General features: G+C 37.6%; 1 protein-coding gene across 3 annotated transcripts; it reads left to right on the top strand.

The window, feature by feature from the left end:
* Nucleotides 1–320: 320 nt before the first annotated feature.
* PLRG1 (pleiotropic regulator 1) lies at nt 321–18,685 on the top strand. 3 transcript variants are annotated; one of them, XM_081240871.1, is made up of 16 exons: nt 321–483; nt 4,424–5,224; nt 6,599–6,705; nt 7,735–7,877; nt 8,576–8,629; nt 9,496–9,589; nt 9,804–9,885; nt 11,240–11,338; nt 12,077–12,169; nt 14,259–14,408; nt 14,499–14,600; nt 15,098–15,200; nt 15,923–16,031; nt 17,028–17,167; nt 17,642–17,835; nt 18,409–18,685. In XM_081240871.1, the coding sequence occupies exons 2-16, from the start codon at nt 5,216–5,218 to the stop codon at nt 18,466–18,468; spliced, it is 1,539 nt and encodes a 512-aa protein (XP_081096997.1). In that variant the 5' UTR covers nt 321–483; nt 4,424–5,215; the 3' UTR covers nt 18,469–18,685. The 3 variants fall into 3 exon arrangements, with proteins under 3 accessions (XP_081096997.1, XP_081096996.1, XP_081096995.1); XM_081240870.1 differs by having other exon boundaries at nt 321–915; XM_081240869.1 differs by lacking the exon at nt 321–483 and having other exon boundaries at nt 3,678–5,224.
* Nucleotides 18,686–19,417: the final 732 nt, after the last annotated feature.

Here is a 19,417-nt window from a genome sequence, read left to right as displayed (position 1 = left end):
GCATTTACAGAGATTCTGCTCGCTAGAATACTTAATTTTTTAAAAATGTTGCTGTCATTGGTGGAGGAGAAAGGGAGGACTATTTGTTCAGTTACGTTTTTAGATCAATAGTGCAGGGTTCTTCGCATTAGCTCATCCCCTTATGTAAGTCAAGGGCAGTAAATCAGTGACAGAAAACAACAGAAATTATCTGTCCTGCCCAGCAGCTCTCTGGCAAGAAGTGCAGACTTGTTAGCACTGATGGTCAAGCATGTGTTGTTGCTACGTTTACTACTCAAGTCAGGCCCAGTTATAGCGCACAAGGCGCTCTGTGTTCATCACAGATTTAAAGAACACCTACTTTGTGCTAGAGGCCAAGGATACTTTGGTCACCAAGAGAGACAAAAGCCCTGTCCTCATGAAGCTTCGTGTCTAGAAGGGAAGCCAGAAAATAAAAACTACGTATATGTGCTGAACCTAAGACCCTGTGCTGAACCAGGAAAGGTGAGGCTTTGGGAACAGTAACTTAGGGACCCTAACCTCCTTCCAGCGGAAAAATGACTAGAAAGGAAAAGGCTTTTGGACTTGAAACGTGTGGTTTGAATGACGGTGTGGTTTACATCAGATACCGGCCACATGATAGGTACTTCACGAATATCTGTTGAACGAGTTTGTGAACATAGAATGAGTGAATGATTGAATAAATAAAATGAAATACTGATTCTCTTTGTCTAAGAGGGTATAGGTTTTGAGAACCATATTAAATCATTGTTAGTCTCTGTATGTTTTTTTTTTTTTTTTCTTTTTGTCTTACCCTGAAGCACAGTATGAGAACCACTATCCACGGGGAAATTAATACTGAAGAGTTGGAAGCCAGCTTGGACCAGAGCTTGATGGGCAAACCTGAGACTAATGTGACAGTGACAGCCATAACTGGTTAGCATCTGAAATGGGAAAGCACATTGCAGGGAAGAAGGGTAGGGCTAGCTCTGTCTCTTATGGAAAGTCTCCTTCTATTGACTTGGTAGATATCAGTTTGCTTTTCTTACGGAACCTGATACCATGGAAATAAGGAGAAAAATAGGACATTTTCTCCTTCAACCCAATGCCAATCACAGGAGCTAGAGAAAAGACAGAGATGCTCTTTTGCTTCTGTCACATTAGACTCAAAACCACAAAGGGTGTGACCAACACCAGTTGGAGTGCTGCTCCCTTCTCTTGGAATGACCCCTAAAATGCAGGAGTGGGGCTCCTGCAGTCCTGTTAGTATTGTGATACCCTGACCCTCTAGCCACAGGTGAGTGAGTAGGGTTAGATCCCAAGCTAAGCCCTATCAGCTTCTCTCCCCCAGTTTTATGTTTGCAAAGGAAATAAGCAAAGGAAATAATTAGGTTGATTGGCCTGATGTCATATTCATGGCAGCATTCTAGAGAGAAAGCCTACCAACTTCAGCAGCAGGAGCCACCAAAACTTCCAAACTTGATCATTTGATTCTTCTGCCAAATCTGAGACACCTGGTTGTTCTTTTAAATAGTACCCCCCATTATTTTTTGGTAAGTTAATGACAGGGGAGTACTATTTAAAAGGTAAGTCAGGGCTTCCCTGGTGGTGCAGTGGTTAAGAATCCTCCTGCCAATTCAGGGGACACGGGTTCGAGCCCTGGTCCGGGAAGATCCCACATGCCGCGGAGCAACTAAGCCTGTGCGCCACAATTACTGAGCCTGAGCTCCAGAGCCCACGAGCCACAACTCCTGAAGCCCAGGCGCCTAGAGCCCATGCTCTGCAACAAGAGAAGCCACCGCAATGAGAAGCCCGCGCACCACAATGAAGAGTAGCCCCCGCTCGTCACAACTAGAGAAAGCCCGCACACAGCAACACGAGTCATGTACCACAATGTTCATTGCAGCTCTATTTACAATAGCCAGGAGATGGAAGCAACCTAAGTGTCCATCAACATTTGATTGGATAAAGAAGATGTGGCACATATATACAATGGAATATTACTCAGCCATAAAAGGAAATGAAATTGAGTTATTTGTAGTGAGGTGGATGGACCTAGAGACTGTTATACAGAGTGAAGTAAGTCAGAAAGAGAAAAATAAATACCGTATGCTAACACATATATATGGCATCTAGAAAAAAAAAAGGTTCTGAAGAACCTAGGGGCAGGAAAGGAATAAAGAGGCAGATGTAGAGAATGGACTTGAGGACACAGGGAGGGGGAAGGGTAAGCTGGGATGAAGTGAGAGAGTGGCATGGACTTATATATACTAACAAATGTAAGATAGCTAGTGGGAAGCAGCCGCATAGCACAGGGAGGTCAGCTCGGTGCTTTGTGACCACCTAGAGGGGTGGGATAGGGAGGGTGGGAGGGAGATGCAGGAGGGAGGAGATATGGGGATATATGTATATGTGCAGCTGATTCACTTTGTTATAAAGCAGAAACTAACACACCATTGTAAAGCAATTATACCCCAATAAAGATGTTAAAATAAAACAAAACAAAACAAAAAACAAACAACAACAAAGAAAACAAAGACCCAACGCAGCCAAAAATAAATAAATAAAATAAATAAATAAACCTCTAAAAGGTAAGTTAATTAATGGCTGAGATAGCTTCTGGGGTTTGCTGAACTATTTCAAAGGGAAAGTTAAGATCAAATGTTTGGGAATCAAACTGAGTTTTTTAAAAAAGCATAAATCACACATTGGAAACAGAAGCTGTATTTTCACACAATGCAATAAAGCACTTAAGGTGATTAAGTATATAGTACCAGTAGTAAAACTCTGTAGAAAATGAAAACTTTTTATTTGGAGTATTTTATAACATTCATTTAAAAAATCTTACACTATTTAATAAAAATGTCTTGAATTAAATTAACAGTATTTTCTATAAAGTATGCCCAAGATTAGATTAATGACATAACAGACATTTATAATTTTGAGTCTTCTGATCCAAGAATAAGGTATGCATTTTCATTGATTCAAATCTTCTTCTTTATGTCCCTTAAGCTTTTTTCATATGACTTGCATACTTTTCATTTATTGTTATGAGATTTTCCCCCATTATATGTTTTAACTGCATACATAAAAGCTATTGATTTTTGAAAGAGAATAAAGAGATGTCCTATATTGGTGAGTAAAAAAAAAATTAGCTTAGCTAACTAAAGGAGACTTTCCTTAAGATTTGTACTATTGGTTTCACCCAAACAGACTTAACAATATATATTAATAAAGTATTCACCATGTGTGCTTTTGGGAACAATCCTCCTACGCTTATGAAGAGCAGCAGTGACCCCTACTGCTCAAATAAGGCAGCTCTAGGTGTCAGCCAGGACAGGGATTCTTTTTTTTTTTTTTTTTTTTTAATTTTTATTGGAGTATAGTTGATTCACAATGTTGTGTTAGTTTCAGGTGTACAACAAAGTGAATCTGTTATAAATATACATATAACCACTCTTTTTAAGATTCTTTTCCCATATAGGCCATTACAGAGTATTGAGTAGAGTTCACTGTACTATACAGTAGGTCCTTATTAGTTATATATTTTATATATAGTAGTGTGTATATGTCAATCCCATCTTCCAATTTATCCCTCCCCCTTCCCTGGTAACCATAAGTTTATTTTCTACATCTGTAACTCTATTTCTGTTTTGTAGATAAGTTCATTTGTATCCTTTTTTTTCAGATTCCATATATAAGCGATATCATACGATATTTGTTTTTCTCTGACTTACTTCACTCAATATGACAATCCATGTTGATGCAAATGGCATTATTTTGTGTTCTTATGGCTGAGTAATATTCCACTGTATACATGTACCACATCTTTATCTATATTGCCATAGATATATTAGAATCTTGCTTACCTTTCTATAATTTTATTGCCCTTTGCTGGTCATGTTCTTTTGGATAGTTATTTCTATCTATAGGTAAGGTATACTCTGATTTATTTTCCCAAGTACATATTTTATAATTATGGTATTTCCTTGCAAGGCCTACCATCAGTGGTCACTGCTATAGAAAATCAGTTCTTAAGGCCAAACTTACACTCAAATTCAGAGATGATTGTATTTTCAAATAGAAGGATGGCCTTAATTTTTGTAATGAATTAAAAATTAATTCCTAAATGAGATGATCAATTCACATTGCTATACTTTTGATAGATTTTTCTCTCTCTCAAAGTATACACAACATGCTTTGGTGACAAGATCTGTGGAAACTGACTAAGGTTAAAGAACAAGCAGAGCCAGTAAAATGCTTGTCTATTCAAGTTTGCAAATGTCCAGTTCCATCAATTTTCCTTCTTATGTGGAAAAATAGGCATGACTGATCACAAACTGCAGATTTTATCTGGGTATAAAACAAAATGCCAATCCTTTGGCACCAGTCTGTATACACACAAAAATGGCTAAAGTCTTCAGTTGTGTTTTTCTTCCACCAGCTTTGACAAACTGTACCCTGGCATTGTTGAAGCCACATTCATCATCAGACAACGAGGAAAGGGCCAAGAGTTATGCCATTGTTGGGATATTGGAAAAAAAATTATGCTGGCTGAAAATAAATTTGAGATTTTGCCATATGCTGTTAAAGCCAGAATCTTTTGCAAAATTTCTCAAATTGAAACCATTCCGCAATATTCACTCAACAAGTGTTTAATGGACAGTGTAAGTGGAATTGTTTTTAGGCACCAAGACTACAAAGATTTCTAAATGCTTCCAGCCAAATTGAGCCAAGTAGCGGAATCAGGCGACAAAAATCACGGAGGCGACCCCCGAAGAAGGCAAGGAGGGGTAAGAGCCTTCGCGCTCTCTCCGGACCTTCCCTAGAACTGACTGCTGAGGTTGCCTGAAAAAAAAAAAAAGTATTAAGATTCCAGAGAACAGAGTGCAAACAACCACAGCCCTAAACCAAAATATTTAAGGCTGAGAGTAAGGCAGAAAACGATATTATCTCAAGACTTCTGCAGAAGCGAGTAAAACCTTTACTACCGCGATTCCGGGAGCTTCCGCCCCGCAGTCCCGAAGCTCCGCCCCACAGGCGGCCCCCGAGGAGAAAAGCCCGCCCTTTGGCCCCAGACTGCCTGCGGGCCACCAACGCGCGTGCGCAGAGTCTTACGTCACATCCGGCGCCAGGACGCCCGATTCAGGAAGGGGCCGAGTAGTTGTGGCGGCGGTTTCCGTTCTGTTGGTTGGTGTTTCTTCCTTGCCGGAGCGACTGGGTAGATCGCGGCGTCATGGTCGAGGTAAAGTGACACTTGGGTGCCCAGGGGCCATCTGTTCTGGATTATTTTTCTTTGGCGGCGGGCGTGAGGGATCGAGGGTGCTGGGAGTCATGGGAGAGTAGCGGCTGCGAGGGGAGGCTGTTTGGCCGAGGCCGGGTAGTCTCTTAAGGTTTTTAGGGAGGCACAGAAGCCGGATGAGAGCACAAGTTGGAGGTTCTGTCTGGGCGGGAAGCCTGAGATAATTCCTCCAGTTTCATTTGGCCCTTGGGCACTTGAGCTGGGCACTGTCCTCTGAGGCGGGGTTTCTGTCGATGTTCGACCAGTGGTACTCTCTGCCTGCTGGGTCGAGTCAGTGATTCTGTGTCTTAAAAAACTGGCGGTCTTCTCTCTGGTCTTCATTTTTTGTCTTACTAAAGCTCTTCCCCGGGAAAACCTGCCATTCTTGAATTTTTGCATTTTCCTCTAGCTTGAACAACTATTAGCAAACCTTGTACGTTTTATCTCAGAATTCTTGACTCTTGTCCAGGCCCACTGCCATCACATGAATTCAGACCATATCATCTTCCACCAACGCTGATGCATTAGCTCTTAGGTGGTCTCCTTGCTTCTGTTTCTGTCACCCCTCCCCCACCCCAGTAAATTGATCAGTTTAAAACGTAGGATGTTCGAGCTTTTCTTGCTTAAGACCCTTTAGTGGCCCCGTGTATCTAGAGCAAAAATACAGACCGTTGCAATGGTATAAAAAAAAACTCATCTAGACCTTGTCTATCCTTACAACCTCATCTTGCATCATCAAGCCACCCTTTCACCGAACATACACAGCTGTACTGAATGAAGGTTCTGGCATTATTTCGGTTACCGAACGCCTTTGTATTTACATGGCCTTTTCTCTCTGCCTGGATTGTTCTTACCTCTATTTTGTGCAAGGCTAACTCCCTCTCTGCTTAGCTGCCTCAGAGAGATCTTTCATTACCACCCTAAGGTCTTCTTCTGTCCTCTGTCTCAGCCCCCTGCTTGTTTCCTTCATAGCACTTATTAAAATGTGGAGTTACTTTGTTTATTTTTATTTGCCTGTTTCCTCTTGAGCACAGGGACCGTGGCTGCCTTTCATCCTTCTGTTGTTAGTTTCTAGCACAATACCTGCCACTCAATTAGTAGGAGTTCAGTAAATATTTATTGAGTAAATGACTAATCTCAGGCATCACTCAGCTGGTATACCTGGGGCCCTGGCCCAAGAGGAGCCAGCCTCTTCTCTGAACTTGACTCCTATAGCTTGCTACAGATAGCTGTGGTGAGTGGTACAAAGCTTTTTACATATTTAAACATGTAAAGTGTATAACTAATTTGACTTTAGTTTAGGTTAGCTAGATATGTAATTATACTCTTTTGTTCTAGGAGGTACAGAAACATTCTGTGCACACACTTGTGTTCAGGTCATTGAAGAGAACCCATGACATGTTTGTGGCTGATAATGGAAAACCTGTGCCTTTGGATGAAGAGAGGTAGGGATAGTTCCTTTTCAATTGCTAGAATATTTCGGCTTATAATATTGGGGGAAGAGAGCAGGGAGAGGGGAAGGTTTAAAGATTAGTAAGTAATACTAACTCATAGGATATCTATTCAGTAATGAGTGGTGTTTGGGCATAATTTAAGCTGATTTAACTTTATTTTTTTGGCCTTTTACAGTAAAAGTCCCATTAATTAATTGCATTTTACAAATACCCAGTAATTAGGAGAGTTCCCTTTTAGGCGTTATATTTTATAATCAATCACTTTGTATGTGCTTTCAGCTTCCTGCTGCTCTCAGAGCCTTGCTGAGCTGAAATTGTACCTGGCCAGTACCTCCACTCCCATCTTTTCTCGTTAGTATGATGAAGATTTTTGAGTGGTGGCATATTTTTGGTTCTACATCTCCAGCTCCAGTCTGGGATTGCATTATGTGCAGTGTTCCTTCTTTGTCCTTTACGCTTCTTTTAAAATCTACCCAATTCCTCAAACAAGCATTTATATTTAATTTACCAAGTGGACTATCCTTAGAAGTAGCATAATAAGTGCATTTGTTTCTAAAATGCTGAATTAAGTACTTGGATTAGTTTGAACTAATTTTTCTAGGTATATCCAGGAAAGGTTACTATAGAAGCTTTTACTGTATTTTTATATTTAGACTTTGAAGGAAAGTATACTGACTTTGAGGTTTTTTAAAGGATATATTAGTTTCTGTATATTTTAAAATCAGTTAGACCTTTGATAAGTCAACATGAAAGTTTTTATATAATTGGTTAACAAACTAACCTATTACTTGACTTAATGGATGCTGTGTGGTAGATTGTGAACAAAAGTGTGGAAATGCACTTGGAAATTTTTTAAAATGTTCTTTAACTTTAAAACCTTAATAGTAACTTTTTCTACATGATTAGGCAAACTTAAGCTACGTAAAAACTTGTTTCCTGGCTATCTGTGAATATATTTACATTGGTGAATATATTTAAAGTACTCAAAGATACATTTTTATGTTTATAATTTTTAAATAGTCACAAACGAAAAATGGCAATCAAGCTGCGGAATGAGTATGGTCCTGTGTTGCATATGCCTACTTCAAAAGAAAATCTTAAAGAGAAAGGCCCTCAGAATGCATCAGATTCATATGGACACAAACAATATCCTGCCAATCAAGGTGAGTATGGCATTGTCAGAAATGTCAGGATTTATATGTGAATTTTAAAAATAGAAAAATGAAATGTCTTATTAGTGCTTCTTCTGGAAGGACTTATTAGAACCATACCCTGTTTAACAGCTTGATTTCCTCATTGGAGTAGTGAGTGAGATTATTGGTTGGTGAATTTTTCCCTTATAGGAAATTAAAACAGTGGTATAACGATGGCAGAAATTCTTAGGATATAGAGATAGTCATAGTGGAGACTAAAGGAAAAATTCCTAACCTGTGGGGAATTTTTCTTTCATCTATCTGTTTTGGTTATAATTCAGAAAGATCATATTAAGTACTAAAATTGTAGTGAATAAAGATAATCCAAGGTTCCACAGGGAAACCATTTGTTTGGAAGATAAACCTGAGTGCATTATTACTTGATAAGATGACCTCTCTACACACCATTGCTATATAGCAAATGTACAAGCTTTCTTGACATCATATCAGCAAATGATCAAGGAACTACCTGTGTACATGGTCTTCAGAAGGCAAAACAAAAATGATCAACTTACCTTATTTCTGAGGCTTGGGCTTAGTTGGGAACATTTGAGATATCCAGTTGATAATTTAATATTATTTAATTCATTAAAAGACGTGATACTTGTATATAAGATAATTTTGCCACAGATGAATTTTCTTTTTGTCTCTCTCTCTTTTTTTAATAGGACAAGAAGTTGAATATTTGGTGACAGGTACACATCCATATCCACCAGGACCTGGTATGTAGCTGTCATATTTGAAAATGTCTTATTGTCACTTACATTTCCATGACTGAGCCAATAATATGATTCCCATTGCCTGTAAAATATAAGATAAGCTCAATAACCAGGCATCCAGGCATAGCTGTTTAGATAATAATTAACTAAGCTTCACATGCCTTCATTCAGCAAATGTTCTTAAGCACCTATTTTTTTTCAGGCACTGTACTAAGAATTCAAAGACAATAAGACTGCTCCAGGCTAAGACAAGCTTATTACCTGGAAGTTGAGTCGGACACATAAATATCACGAAGCTTATAAAAGTTAGAAGTGTTAGTATAGAAGCAGGTATGATAGAAACATATCCTGAGTGTGTTGTATGTGAAGAGGAATTAGCACACAAATGGAGTGGCCAGTATAACAGGGTGGAGGACAAAAAGCTTAGCATATCCAGGTTCTAGTAATTTTAGAGGACGGAGTTCACCATATTCGAAGTATAGATGAATTGGTGCTTCTTGTTGTAGGAATTTACATTTACCCTTCGAAACATTCTGTTAGTATTTGGGGAACTGCTTAATTTTTATATTTGAAGGTAATATCCCAAATAATAGAAATTTAACTTTACTATCTTGGGCTATGTTAGTATTAAGCTGTTTTGATTAAATATATGAGATAAATTTGAGATATATGTTGTTGGGCAATATTTATTGTAAAAGAATAAGAAACAAAAGACCTACAAAATGTAATAAAAATTTTTGTAATATCACCACCTAGAGATAATCACCATTACCTACTTGTTATGTTTTCCTCCACTATTTTATTGTAAATGCATGTAAATGGAAGCCAAGATAGATACCAAAAGGAGTTGATTTTTTTTATTTCAACAGGGGTTGCTTTGACAGCGGACACTAAGATCCAAAGAATGCCAAGTGAATCAGCTGCACAGTCCTTAGCTGTGGCATTACCTACTTCTCAAGCTAGGTAGGAGATATTATGCTTCTAAATAACAAAGATTTTGAAAGCATAGTTTACTGTTCACATTTTTTCTCATTTTTAAGTTTGTTTTTTGTAGTTACATATTATATGACATTTTCCTTTACCAGTGCTTACAAAAACTTAAAATATAGAGTCAGTCCTCCAGAACACCTGACTGGAGACATTAATTACTTAGAATATGGTGTTTCTTTTGCCTCAGGGTCGATGCAAACCGTAGTGCACCTGCTGGAGGTGAATACCGACACCCTGGGGCTTCTGACCGGTCACAGCCTGCAGGGGCAGTAAGTTGTCTGTGTCAAATCACATCACACTGTGGGTTTCTGACTTTAACATTTTGCCTATTTCCCTTTATTCCAAGATTCTTACCTTAAATATTAAATAACTGAACATTTTCCTTGGACTTGTTCAAGTGAATAGCGGCCTGAGCTAGTTGCTAATATTTCATAGCCCTAAAATTTAAGTTGCTAGTGAATTGACAAAATAATTTAAAGTTCTGTTAATTCTGTGTCTACTTGCACGTTGGACATAACATTTATTTTGATGAAGCTAATGTGATGATGCTCTTTGTTACCCACTATTCAAAATGCAGGCACGATTATTCTGAAGCTTGTATTAGTACGTGTTAGGTACGGAAGTGTTTTTTTTATTAAACTCTCCGTTGGTTTGTACGGTTAGAGTTGAGTGCTATTGGTATCGTGATATTGACAGGCTATACAAGTAATATCTTATAAATGAACATGTAGAAATATATTATTTGTGAGAAAATGGCAGCTACTGTTGTTATTGGTGACAGTAGTTAGAGAAAGAATAACTGAAAGTAAGCAGTTTGCCTTATTATGCTGTTACGTGCAGTCTGTACTTCCTCAGTTTATTATGCAGTTGCGTCGTGAAGTGAATGAATTTGTCGTCCTCCTCCCAGGGTCTTTAGCCTCCATTCACAGCATCTGCCCAGGCTTTCTGCCTCCTTAGGATATAACATAAGCTACTTGAGGGCAGTAACTTTACAGGCTTCAGTGTTTTTTAGACGGATGGATAGGTGGATGCTAGCACTATATGGTTATATCAGCTAGGATACCCTGTAAGATAGTATTGAAATACTTTTGTGGGAGATAAATAGAAGGAACTTTCAGTCTCTCCTTTGTAGTATGAAGTCAATAATGTTAAAATATGACAGAAGCAACGGCATTAATCCACATATATTCACTTAGATAATAATGGGAGCTTACATTTAGCCTTTACTACTCTGTGACAGTCTTCATGATAACTGTATGAGGTAGTTGCTGTTATTTCCATTTTACTGATGAGGCACAGAGGTTACATAATTTATACCCAAGGTCATTAGCTAGTAATGGACAGAGTTGGGTTTTGAACCCGTGCACAGTGATATGTGCTCTCAAGGTTCTGCCTCTCTGAGATTTTTTAATTGTTTTTTAAAGTTAAAATTAACAGATGGAAAATATAGTTCTGATCGGAAGTCTTAGACTCATTTTCTAGGTATGCAGATATTTTTCAGATACCTTTTTTTCTTTACTTAAGGAAAAAAACCGTCATAAATCCTTTGACTTTCCATTTTTGAATTGATAACATGAAACCTTAGGTAAGATATCTTTAATAATTAATCTATTCTATATCTAGGTGGTTATGGACGGCAATGCCAAGAACTCCGCACTGATGGCTAAAAAAGCCCCTACGATGCCGAAACCTCAGTGGCACCCACCGTGGAAACTCTACAGAGTGAGTGAATCTGTATATTATTCCACTACATGAAACATGATCACTGCTTTCCAGTTAAACAAGAGCCGAGGAATGGAATAAGGAGGAAACAGAGTGAATATGAGGGCTGGTAGAGTGATCTGAGGTGGGGTGGAGGGAGGGGCTTAGACAGTATCTTAAAAGATACCTTGGGAAGGAGACTTCATTAAATGGAAGCTATACTTGTACTTTGTATAAACTACAGTCTAAAATATTGATAGAAGGCTACTAAATGGAGAGCAGACAAAATAAATTTAGGAAAGTGTTCAAGGTGTTCTATGTGAAGGCCAAGGAGAAAATCCATACATCAGGACATTTCTGTGGCCCTACCAATTACCTTTTGAATTATAGTAAATTGAAATGATTCAAAATGTACCAAATCTAAAATAAAATGTAAATAGTAGGAAACATACAGCTAGACAAATTATCATACCTTAGAATAGACTTTCTTTTGGTGTATAGATCTAATAAATCTTAATAGATATATAAATTTGGGTAACCACTACCACAATCTGGATAATAGAAGTTCCATTGATTCAAAAACACCCCTGTGCTGTTTTCTTATGTCCTTTCTCACCCCTGCCAACCATTCATCTTTTTTCGATCACTGTAGTTGTGCTCTTCAGTTGTATCATATTTAACATAAGTGTGATGAGTTGAAATTGAATAAACTTTAGCTTCTGTGTAGTGAGCCTGCTCATTCTACCTTTTTAAATACAGGTGATCAGTGGGCATCTTGGCTGGGTTCGATGTATTGCTGTGGAACCTGGAAACCAGTGGTTTGTTACTGGATCTGCTGACAGAACTATAAAGGTAATAAGGAAGGAAGAAAAATGTTAACACGATTTTGTGTTTGCCATGTAATTTTAATGTTTTATTTCCTCTGGTGGGAATTGCTGTTATAGTTCTCTGATTTCTTAGACCTGAGTGTGGAGTAAAATTTATTATCTATACCAGTTAAAAGTCCCAAATAGGGCTTCCCTGGTGGTGCATTGGTTAAGAATCCACCTGCCAATGCAGGGGACATTCGGTTTGAGCCCTGGTCCGGGAAGATTCCACATGCTGTGGAGCAACTAAGTCTCTGTGCCACAACTACTAAGCCTGCGCTCTAGAGCCCGTGAGCCACAACTACTGAGCCCGCGCGCCTAGAGCCCATGCTCTGCAACAAGAGAAGCCACCGCAGTGAGAAGCCCACGCACCACAATGAAGAGCAGCCCCTGCTCACCGCAACTAGAGAAAGCCGGCGTGCAGCAATGAAGACTCAACGCAGCCAAAAATAAATAAAATAAATAAAATTTTAAAAAAGTCTCAAATATCTGTTTGAAAAGTGGTATTTAAGCAACAGTTTTTTTCCAAATAGTACATACTGACTATTTATAACTAATTCCTTCATGTATTTTTCTCCTTCTGGTTACACAGTTAAAGCATGCTTATCTATAAAAAATGTGGAAAATGTAAAGGAGTATAAAAGAATATAGACCCAGGGCTTCCCTGGTGGCGCAGTGGTTAAGAGTCCGCCTGCCATTGCAGGGGACCTGGGTTCGAGCCCTGGTCCAGGAAGATCCCACATGCCTCAGAGCAACTAAGCCCCTATGCTACAACAAAGAGTAGCCCCCACTCGCTGCAACTAGAGAAAGCCTGCGCGCAGCAATGAAGACCCAACGCAGCCAAAAAGAAAGAAAGAAAGAAAGAAAGAAAAGAAAAAGAATATAGACCCATACATAACCTACCACTGTCATAGATATTTGAATTTTCTTTTTAACATTTATTTCTGTGTATGTGTATCTGCATTTTCTTCTGATTGTTTTTCCTGTGTATATAAATGTGTATCTTTTAAAAATCATGATTGATATGTAATTTTGTTCCCAGCTTTTTTTCAGTTAATATTGTGTCAAAGGCACATTCCTGTCAAAAACTGAACATCTTTTTTAAAAATTTATTTTAAGTATAGTTGATTTACAATATGTTAATTGCTGTTGTACAGCAAAGTGATTCAGTTATGCATATATATACATTCTTTCTCATATTCTTTTCCGTTATGGTTTATCACAGGTTATTGAATATAGTTCCCTGTGCTATACAGTAGGACCTTGTTACATATTCATTCTATATATTGTGGTTTGCATCTGCTAATCCCAAACTCCCAATCCATTCCTCTCCTGAACATTTTTTTAAATGGTTCCATAGTATTATATCATTTAGATATTCTATAATCTGTTTTCCTTTTGTTAGGCATTAAAGTTTTTTAGTTTCCTGATTTTTCACTAACAAAAGTAATGCTGTAATTAATATGTGCCTAAAGCGCTTCTTCTGTATTTTAAAGTGTTTTGTTATGATAGTTTCCCAGAAAAAAGTATTAAAGGTCAGACATTCTTGAAGTTGACACCCAAAGTTAAAAATTATTTTCCAAAATGGGTGAATTGATACTTGCAGCATGCGAGAGGATCCTTTTCAGCACATTGCTTGTGTCTTTTAAAATATATTTACTATTGTGATAAGCAGAAGTGCATATCTTATCTTTCAAAAACTGTGTATATAAAATTTATAGTGATGTTGAAGTTTTTGATACCTTTATTTGCTACTTTTAGGGTTTTTTTTTTAAGTTGATGCCATCCTTGACTAATTTAATACCTCAGTATTCATACTTTTACTATCAGTGATATCCTTTATATATTAAGAATATTAACTTTTTGTCATCTACGCAAATATTTTCCCAGTTTGATCTTGCCCTTTAATTCTCTTTTCCCTGATTTTATTTTTGGTGATGGGGTCATTTTGCAAACTTTTATATTTTTATGTGTTTTTATCTTTCACTTTTTGAAGACAATTTTAACATTAAGATTCTAAAAATTTGCTTTGGAATAATAAACAAGAAGAAAAACTAAATACTTTTTTATTGCAGATCTGGGACTTGGCTAGTGGCAAGTTAAAACTGTCATTAACTGGGCACATCAGTACGGTGCGTGGTGTGATAGTGAGCACGAGGAGCCCGTACCTGTTCTCCTGTGGAGAAGACAAACAAGTCAAATGCTGGGATCTTGAGTATAATAAGGTAAGCATGAAGTTAAGGATTGGAGACTTTATGAGCCCCTGTTTATCTTCCTAATTGTAGAAATTTTAACTTTCTTTCTTTATTTTTTAGGTTATAAGGCACTATCATGGACATCTGAGTGCAGTGTATGGTTTAGATCTGCACCCAACAATCGATGTGCTGGTGACCTGTAGCCGAGACTCAACTGCACGGGTAAATGGAATAGAGCTGATCTGTACATATATTGCATCTTACAGTATGCTTATTTGGTCCTGAAGTCATGTATTTTTTGATAGAGAATTTAAAGATAGTTGCCTTGACACATCAATGCCCTACGTAGTCTTCATCTTCTGAGTTCCGTGGCCCCACTATGTCTATGATTGGGAGGCCCCGCCCCTGACATGCAACCTCTCACATGCCAGTCTATCACCACAGCTGGGGTGCATTAGCTGTTTCATTCAGTAGCCCCATTATACCCATTCTAGTCAGTAGGTCCCCTGATCTTGTAGCTTTTTTCCCCATTGGCTGCCTCCTATCTGCATTCCCCAGCCAGCTTACAGGTGATTATTTCATTTACTCACTTTCTTCATTATATTCAAGGCAGGCACACAAAGTTGTCGAGTAGATTCCCAGGCTTGCATTGATCTAGTTACCTGCCTGAGATATGAATACCTGTTCTCTTTGATGGTATGTCTGTTGTGTTTTGATAGATTTGGGATGTGAGAACTAAAGCCAGTGTACACACGTTATCTGGACATACTAATGCAGTGGCTACAGTGAGGTGTCAAGCTGCGGAACCACAAATTATTACTGGTATGATTGATACTTTTCAAGTTTACAGTATATTCATATCAGAGTGCATTATGATTATATACTTTTCATATTTACTATGACTCTTGCTTTGTGTTGTATATACAGTGTTTCTGTGTGCACTTGAAATTTTTTGTGGTAACATTTCATCCCATTGTTTTTATCTCATACTTTTTACATATCATAGAATCTTTGTATCAGGTAATGTCTGACTAGAAAATAGTGCTATTAGATACAACTAAGCATTGTTTTATAGTATCAAAATTACCGGTCTAGGAAATTAAAGTTAGAAGACAAAATACTCTCAGACTTTTAGAGCTGGTTTGAGTCTTGTTTTGCTTAAAGTACGGTTAATAACATTGAATCTTCAAGACTAGAAAATAATTCCTTCCTGTGTGTTTTATTAACTAAATGATTATTAGAGTTTTTTCCTTTCTCTCCACTAGGGGATGACATCATGTATTTGTTTTATTTGTTATTCAGATTTTTTCTAGTTATTCAGATGACGGTGCAACAAGTGTTTATTACATTCTTTTAATAATTAAACTTAAAATCAACCAAATATTTTGGAACTATAGAAAACAATTAGCCAAGAGTTAATATGACTTTTATTTCATATATATATGTCTGTGGAAGAATGCTTCCAATTTTATTATATTTAACTTTCACGTTCTTTTTTTCTGATCTGTGTGTATCTTGGGGATGTGTGTGTATTCTCCTTACAGGAAGCCATGACACTACAATACGATTATGGGATTTGGTGGCTGGAAAAACAAGAGTCACATTAACAAATCACAAAAAATCAGTCAGGGCTGTGGTTTTACATCCAAGACAGTAAGTGTGTTTTCCTAAGCAGCCTCTCTTCTTTCTTCAGTTCTTAGTATAATACAGAAATATCAACATGAATACTACTTTGGTAGTCATTTAGCCACTGTCATTTTTTCACCTGTGCCACGTATGAACATGCATTTCTTTTATTTTCCTTGTGTAGTATTTGCTTCATGGCCTCTATAAGACAAGGAAAGCTTTCTACATGGTGAAAATGATGTCAAATGAGATAATACGAATAAATCATGGTTAAAAGTCGCATGTCATAATCGAAGCTAATAGTAGCGCTATTTAATGTTATGGACATAAATATTATTAGGCACTGAGCTATACATAGAATAGTTAATTCTGAAGGAGGAAGTTAATATAATCGGAAAAAATAGTAGTAATCATGAACATTATAGTCAGAGTATCCTGAGAAATGGAGCATAGTACCACAACCTGTTGTCTATGAAACTATATCACCTGGCACTTTCCTGGTCACAGTCATATCTTGCTTCTCCTCCTCTCTTTCCCACTCTCCCTTACCTTTATTTTCACTCTTGTCCTGCCTCCCTTTACCTGTCTTCCTCATTCCCTTTATTCCTCCGCCTCCCTTTCTCTCTTCCTCTTGCCTCTGTTTCTTTCGTTTTCTCCCTTCTTGTTCTGTCTCTCTCTCCTCTCTCTGGCTTTCTCTCTTTCTTGAAAATAGCTACATCAGCCCTTGCCCTTTATGTGAGTTTAGGGGTTTGTATGTTTATTGCTTTAGCTTAGTGTAGAGCATCGGGGAAATGAGAGGAAAATAAAACTTCAGCGTAGGACTTAACGTACATTTAAAATAATTTAAAAATCTGATGTAACTTGGAACAAATATCTTGATATTTTTATCTCTTGGTATGATGATAATATTTTGCTAAAACTGCATAGATCCTGACTACACATGCAAAATACAACCATAATCAGATTTTTAAAAATCCGCCATTGTATTTAACTTGGTTTACTTTATTCTTTATCTTATTTCAGTTACACATTTGCATCTGGTTCTCCAGATAACATAAAACAGTGGAAATTCCCCGACGGAAGTTTCATTCAAAATCTTTCTGGTCACAATGCTATTATTAATACACTGACAGTAAATTCTGATGGAGTGCTTGTATCTGGAGGTAAAATAAGATTTTTATGATAAATATGTTTTAGTCTGTCATTTTTATCTTTTAGTGAGTAAAATTTCTAAGTCATCACACCTAAGTATTCTAGCAGAACTTGCCTGTTTTAACGTTTGTTTGAATGTTCACATGTGTTCATGCATATTCATAATGCACATAGCATATTTCATAGTTTAGCTCTCTTTAAGTTCCCACATTGATAAATCTAAGGGGTTTATGCCAGAAATCGCCTAAAGTTTGGTTGTGTGTTCTGGAGTTGAATGTCGTTTTGTGGTGCTTTTTGAGATCTATAATAAATTCTGAATTAAGTACAAATGAAAGTAGACAAACTGATATTAAGAGGAGCTTGAGTGCCTGCATTTTATATATCTTTGTAGTAGTGACTGCAGTTACTACTGTGGTGCTTAATAAACATTTGTCAAGCTGAATTGTTGAGAGGACACCAGGTTTAACTATATCTCTCCCTTTAAGCTGACAATGGCACTATGCATCTTTGGGACTGGAGAACTGGCTACAATTTCCAGAGAGTTCATGCAGCAGTGCAGCCTGGGTCTTTGGACAGTGAGTCAGGAATATTTGCTTGTGCTTTTGATCAGTCTGAAAGTCGGTTATTAACAGCTGAAGCTGATAAAACCATTAAAGTGTACAGAGAGGATGACACAGCGGTAAGATCTCTGTTTCATACACATTGTAAAGTATAATCGAATAAATCAGCCGTGCCAGCTTTGCAAGCGTTTTCTCATTTTAAAGTTACTGAAATTATCAGAAGGGAAAGTAATCTTCATAACATTAAAGTATTTGTCATCTTGAATAGTGTCTGCTCATAGATTTCCTTATTGGTTTCATTGATGACAGCAAATCCATAGTTTTGATTTTATCTCAGCGTTCCTTATTAGAGTTATTGGGAAAATCTTACACTAAGAATCACAGCAAATAAGTTGATTACTATGCAAATTCTAGAATCATAAGCTTTGGTGTTACTAGAATGTCTAAATAGCAATTTTATTTAAAATGAAGAACCGTAAACTGAATTTGTAGCGAATGCATTCATCCTTTATTAGATTCAGATAATGCCAAAAGTTTGTCACTTATCTTAAAATTGTTAAAGAACTGCTAAATATATAATGCCAAGTAATATAATTTTGAATAAGTGCCGTATTTTTGTTAGAAAGAAGCCTATTAAATATGAAGCAGACCAGAAATACTTTGTTTTAACTTACTTACTTTTCTATTTTTAGACAGAAGAAACTCATCCAGTCAGCTGGAAGCCAGAAATTATCAAGAGAAAGAGATTTTAATGTGGCGTTGTCTTCATGGTGGTTCCAGTTTTGTTTTTTGTTTCTTTTTTAGCTTGGTGTTGATGAGAATATCCAGTCATTTGTGCTCCGGCTAGGAATATAAAGCAAAAACTCACATGCTTGAATCATTGCTTTTTCATATTTTACAATGAACTGTCCTCTCCCCATGTTTTTATTTCTAAAATAAACAGTTTGAGATTCTAGGAGGTAAGATGCAGATATCAAGCATATGTGGGTTTGTTGAACATAACTATCCTAAAGATAGAATGACTTATCACTTTTACTAAAGCACATTTTTTTTTTTTTTTTTAACTTACAGAACTGCTTACTGTAGTAGGACATGTTTTGAGGGGAGCAGTCTTTCTTTTTAATCCTTTAAAAACTGGTGTCTGTGACTGATAGTGACTGATAATTTGGGATTAAAGGATTTGAAGCGTTAACTTCTGTATGTTTATTCCACAAACAGTTTGTGAGTGCATGTTCTGTAAAGTTCTGCACTAGATACTGTTCAGGAAGTAGACAGGTGAGATGTGTCTGTCTTTTAAGACAGGGGTCCCCAACCCCTGGGCCACGGACCGGTACAGGTCCACGGCCTGTTAGGAACCAGGCTGCATAGGAGGTGAGCGGCGGGCAAGCCAGTGAAGCTTCATGTGTATTTACAGCCGCTCCCTGTCACTGGCGTTACTGCCTGAGCTCCACCTCCTGTCAGATCAGCGGCGGCATTAGATTCTCATAGAAGCGCGAACCCTACCGTGAACTGCGGGTACAAGGGATCTAGGTTGCGTGCTATGAGAATCTAATGCCTGGTGATCTGAGGTGGAGCTGAGGGGGAGATGCTGGCGCTGGGGAGCGGCTGCAAATACAGACGATCATTAGCAGAGAGGTTTGACTGCACGGAGACAATAAATCAATTGCTTGCAGACTCGTATCAAAACCCTATCAGTAGGCC

Source organism: Mesoplodon bidens (assembly GCF_964165515.1).
Source record: "Mesoplodon bidens genome assembly, chromosome: 1".
NCBI classification, from domain to species: Eukaryota; Metazoa; Chordata; class Mammalia; order Artiodactyla; family Ziphiidae; genus Mesoplodon; species Mesoplodon bidens.
This window is presented reverse-complemented; position numbering and strand designations above follow the sequence as displayed.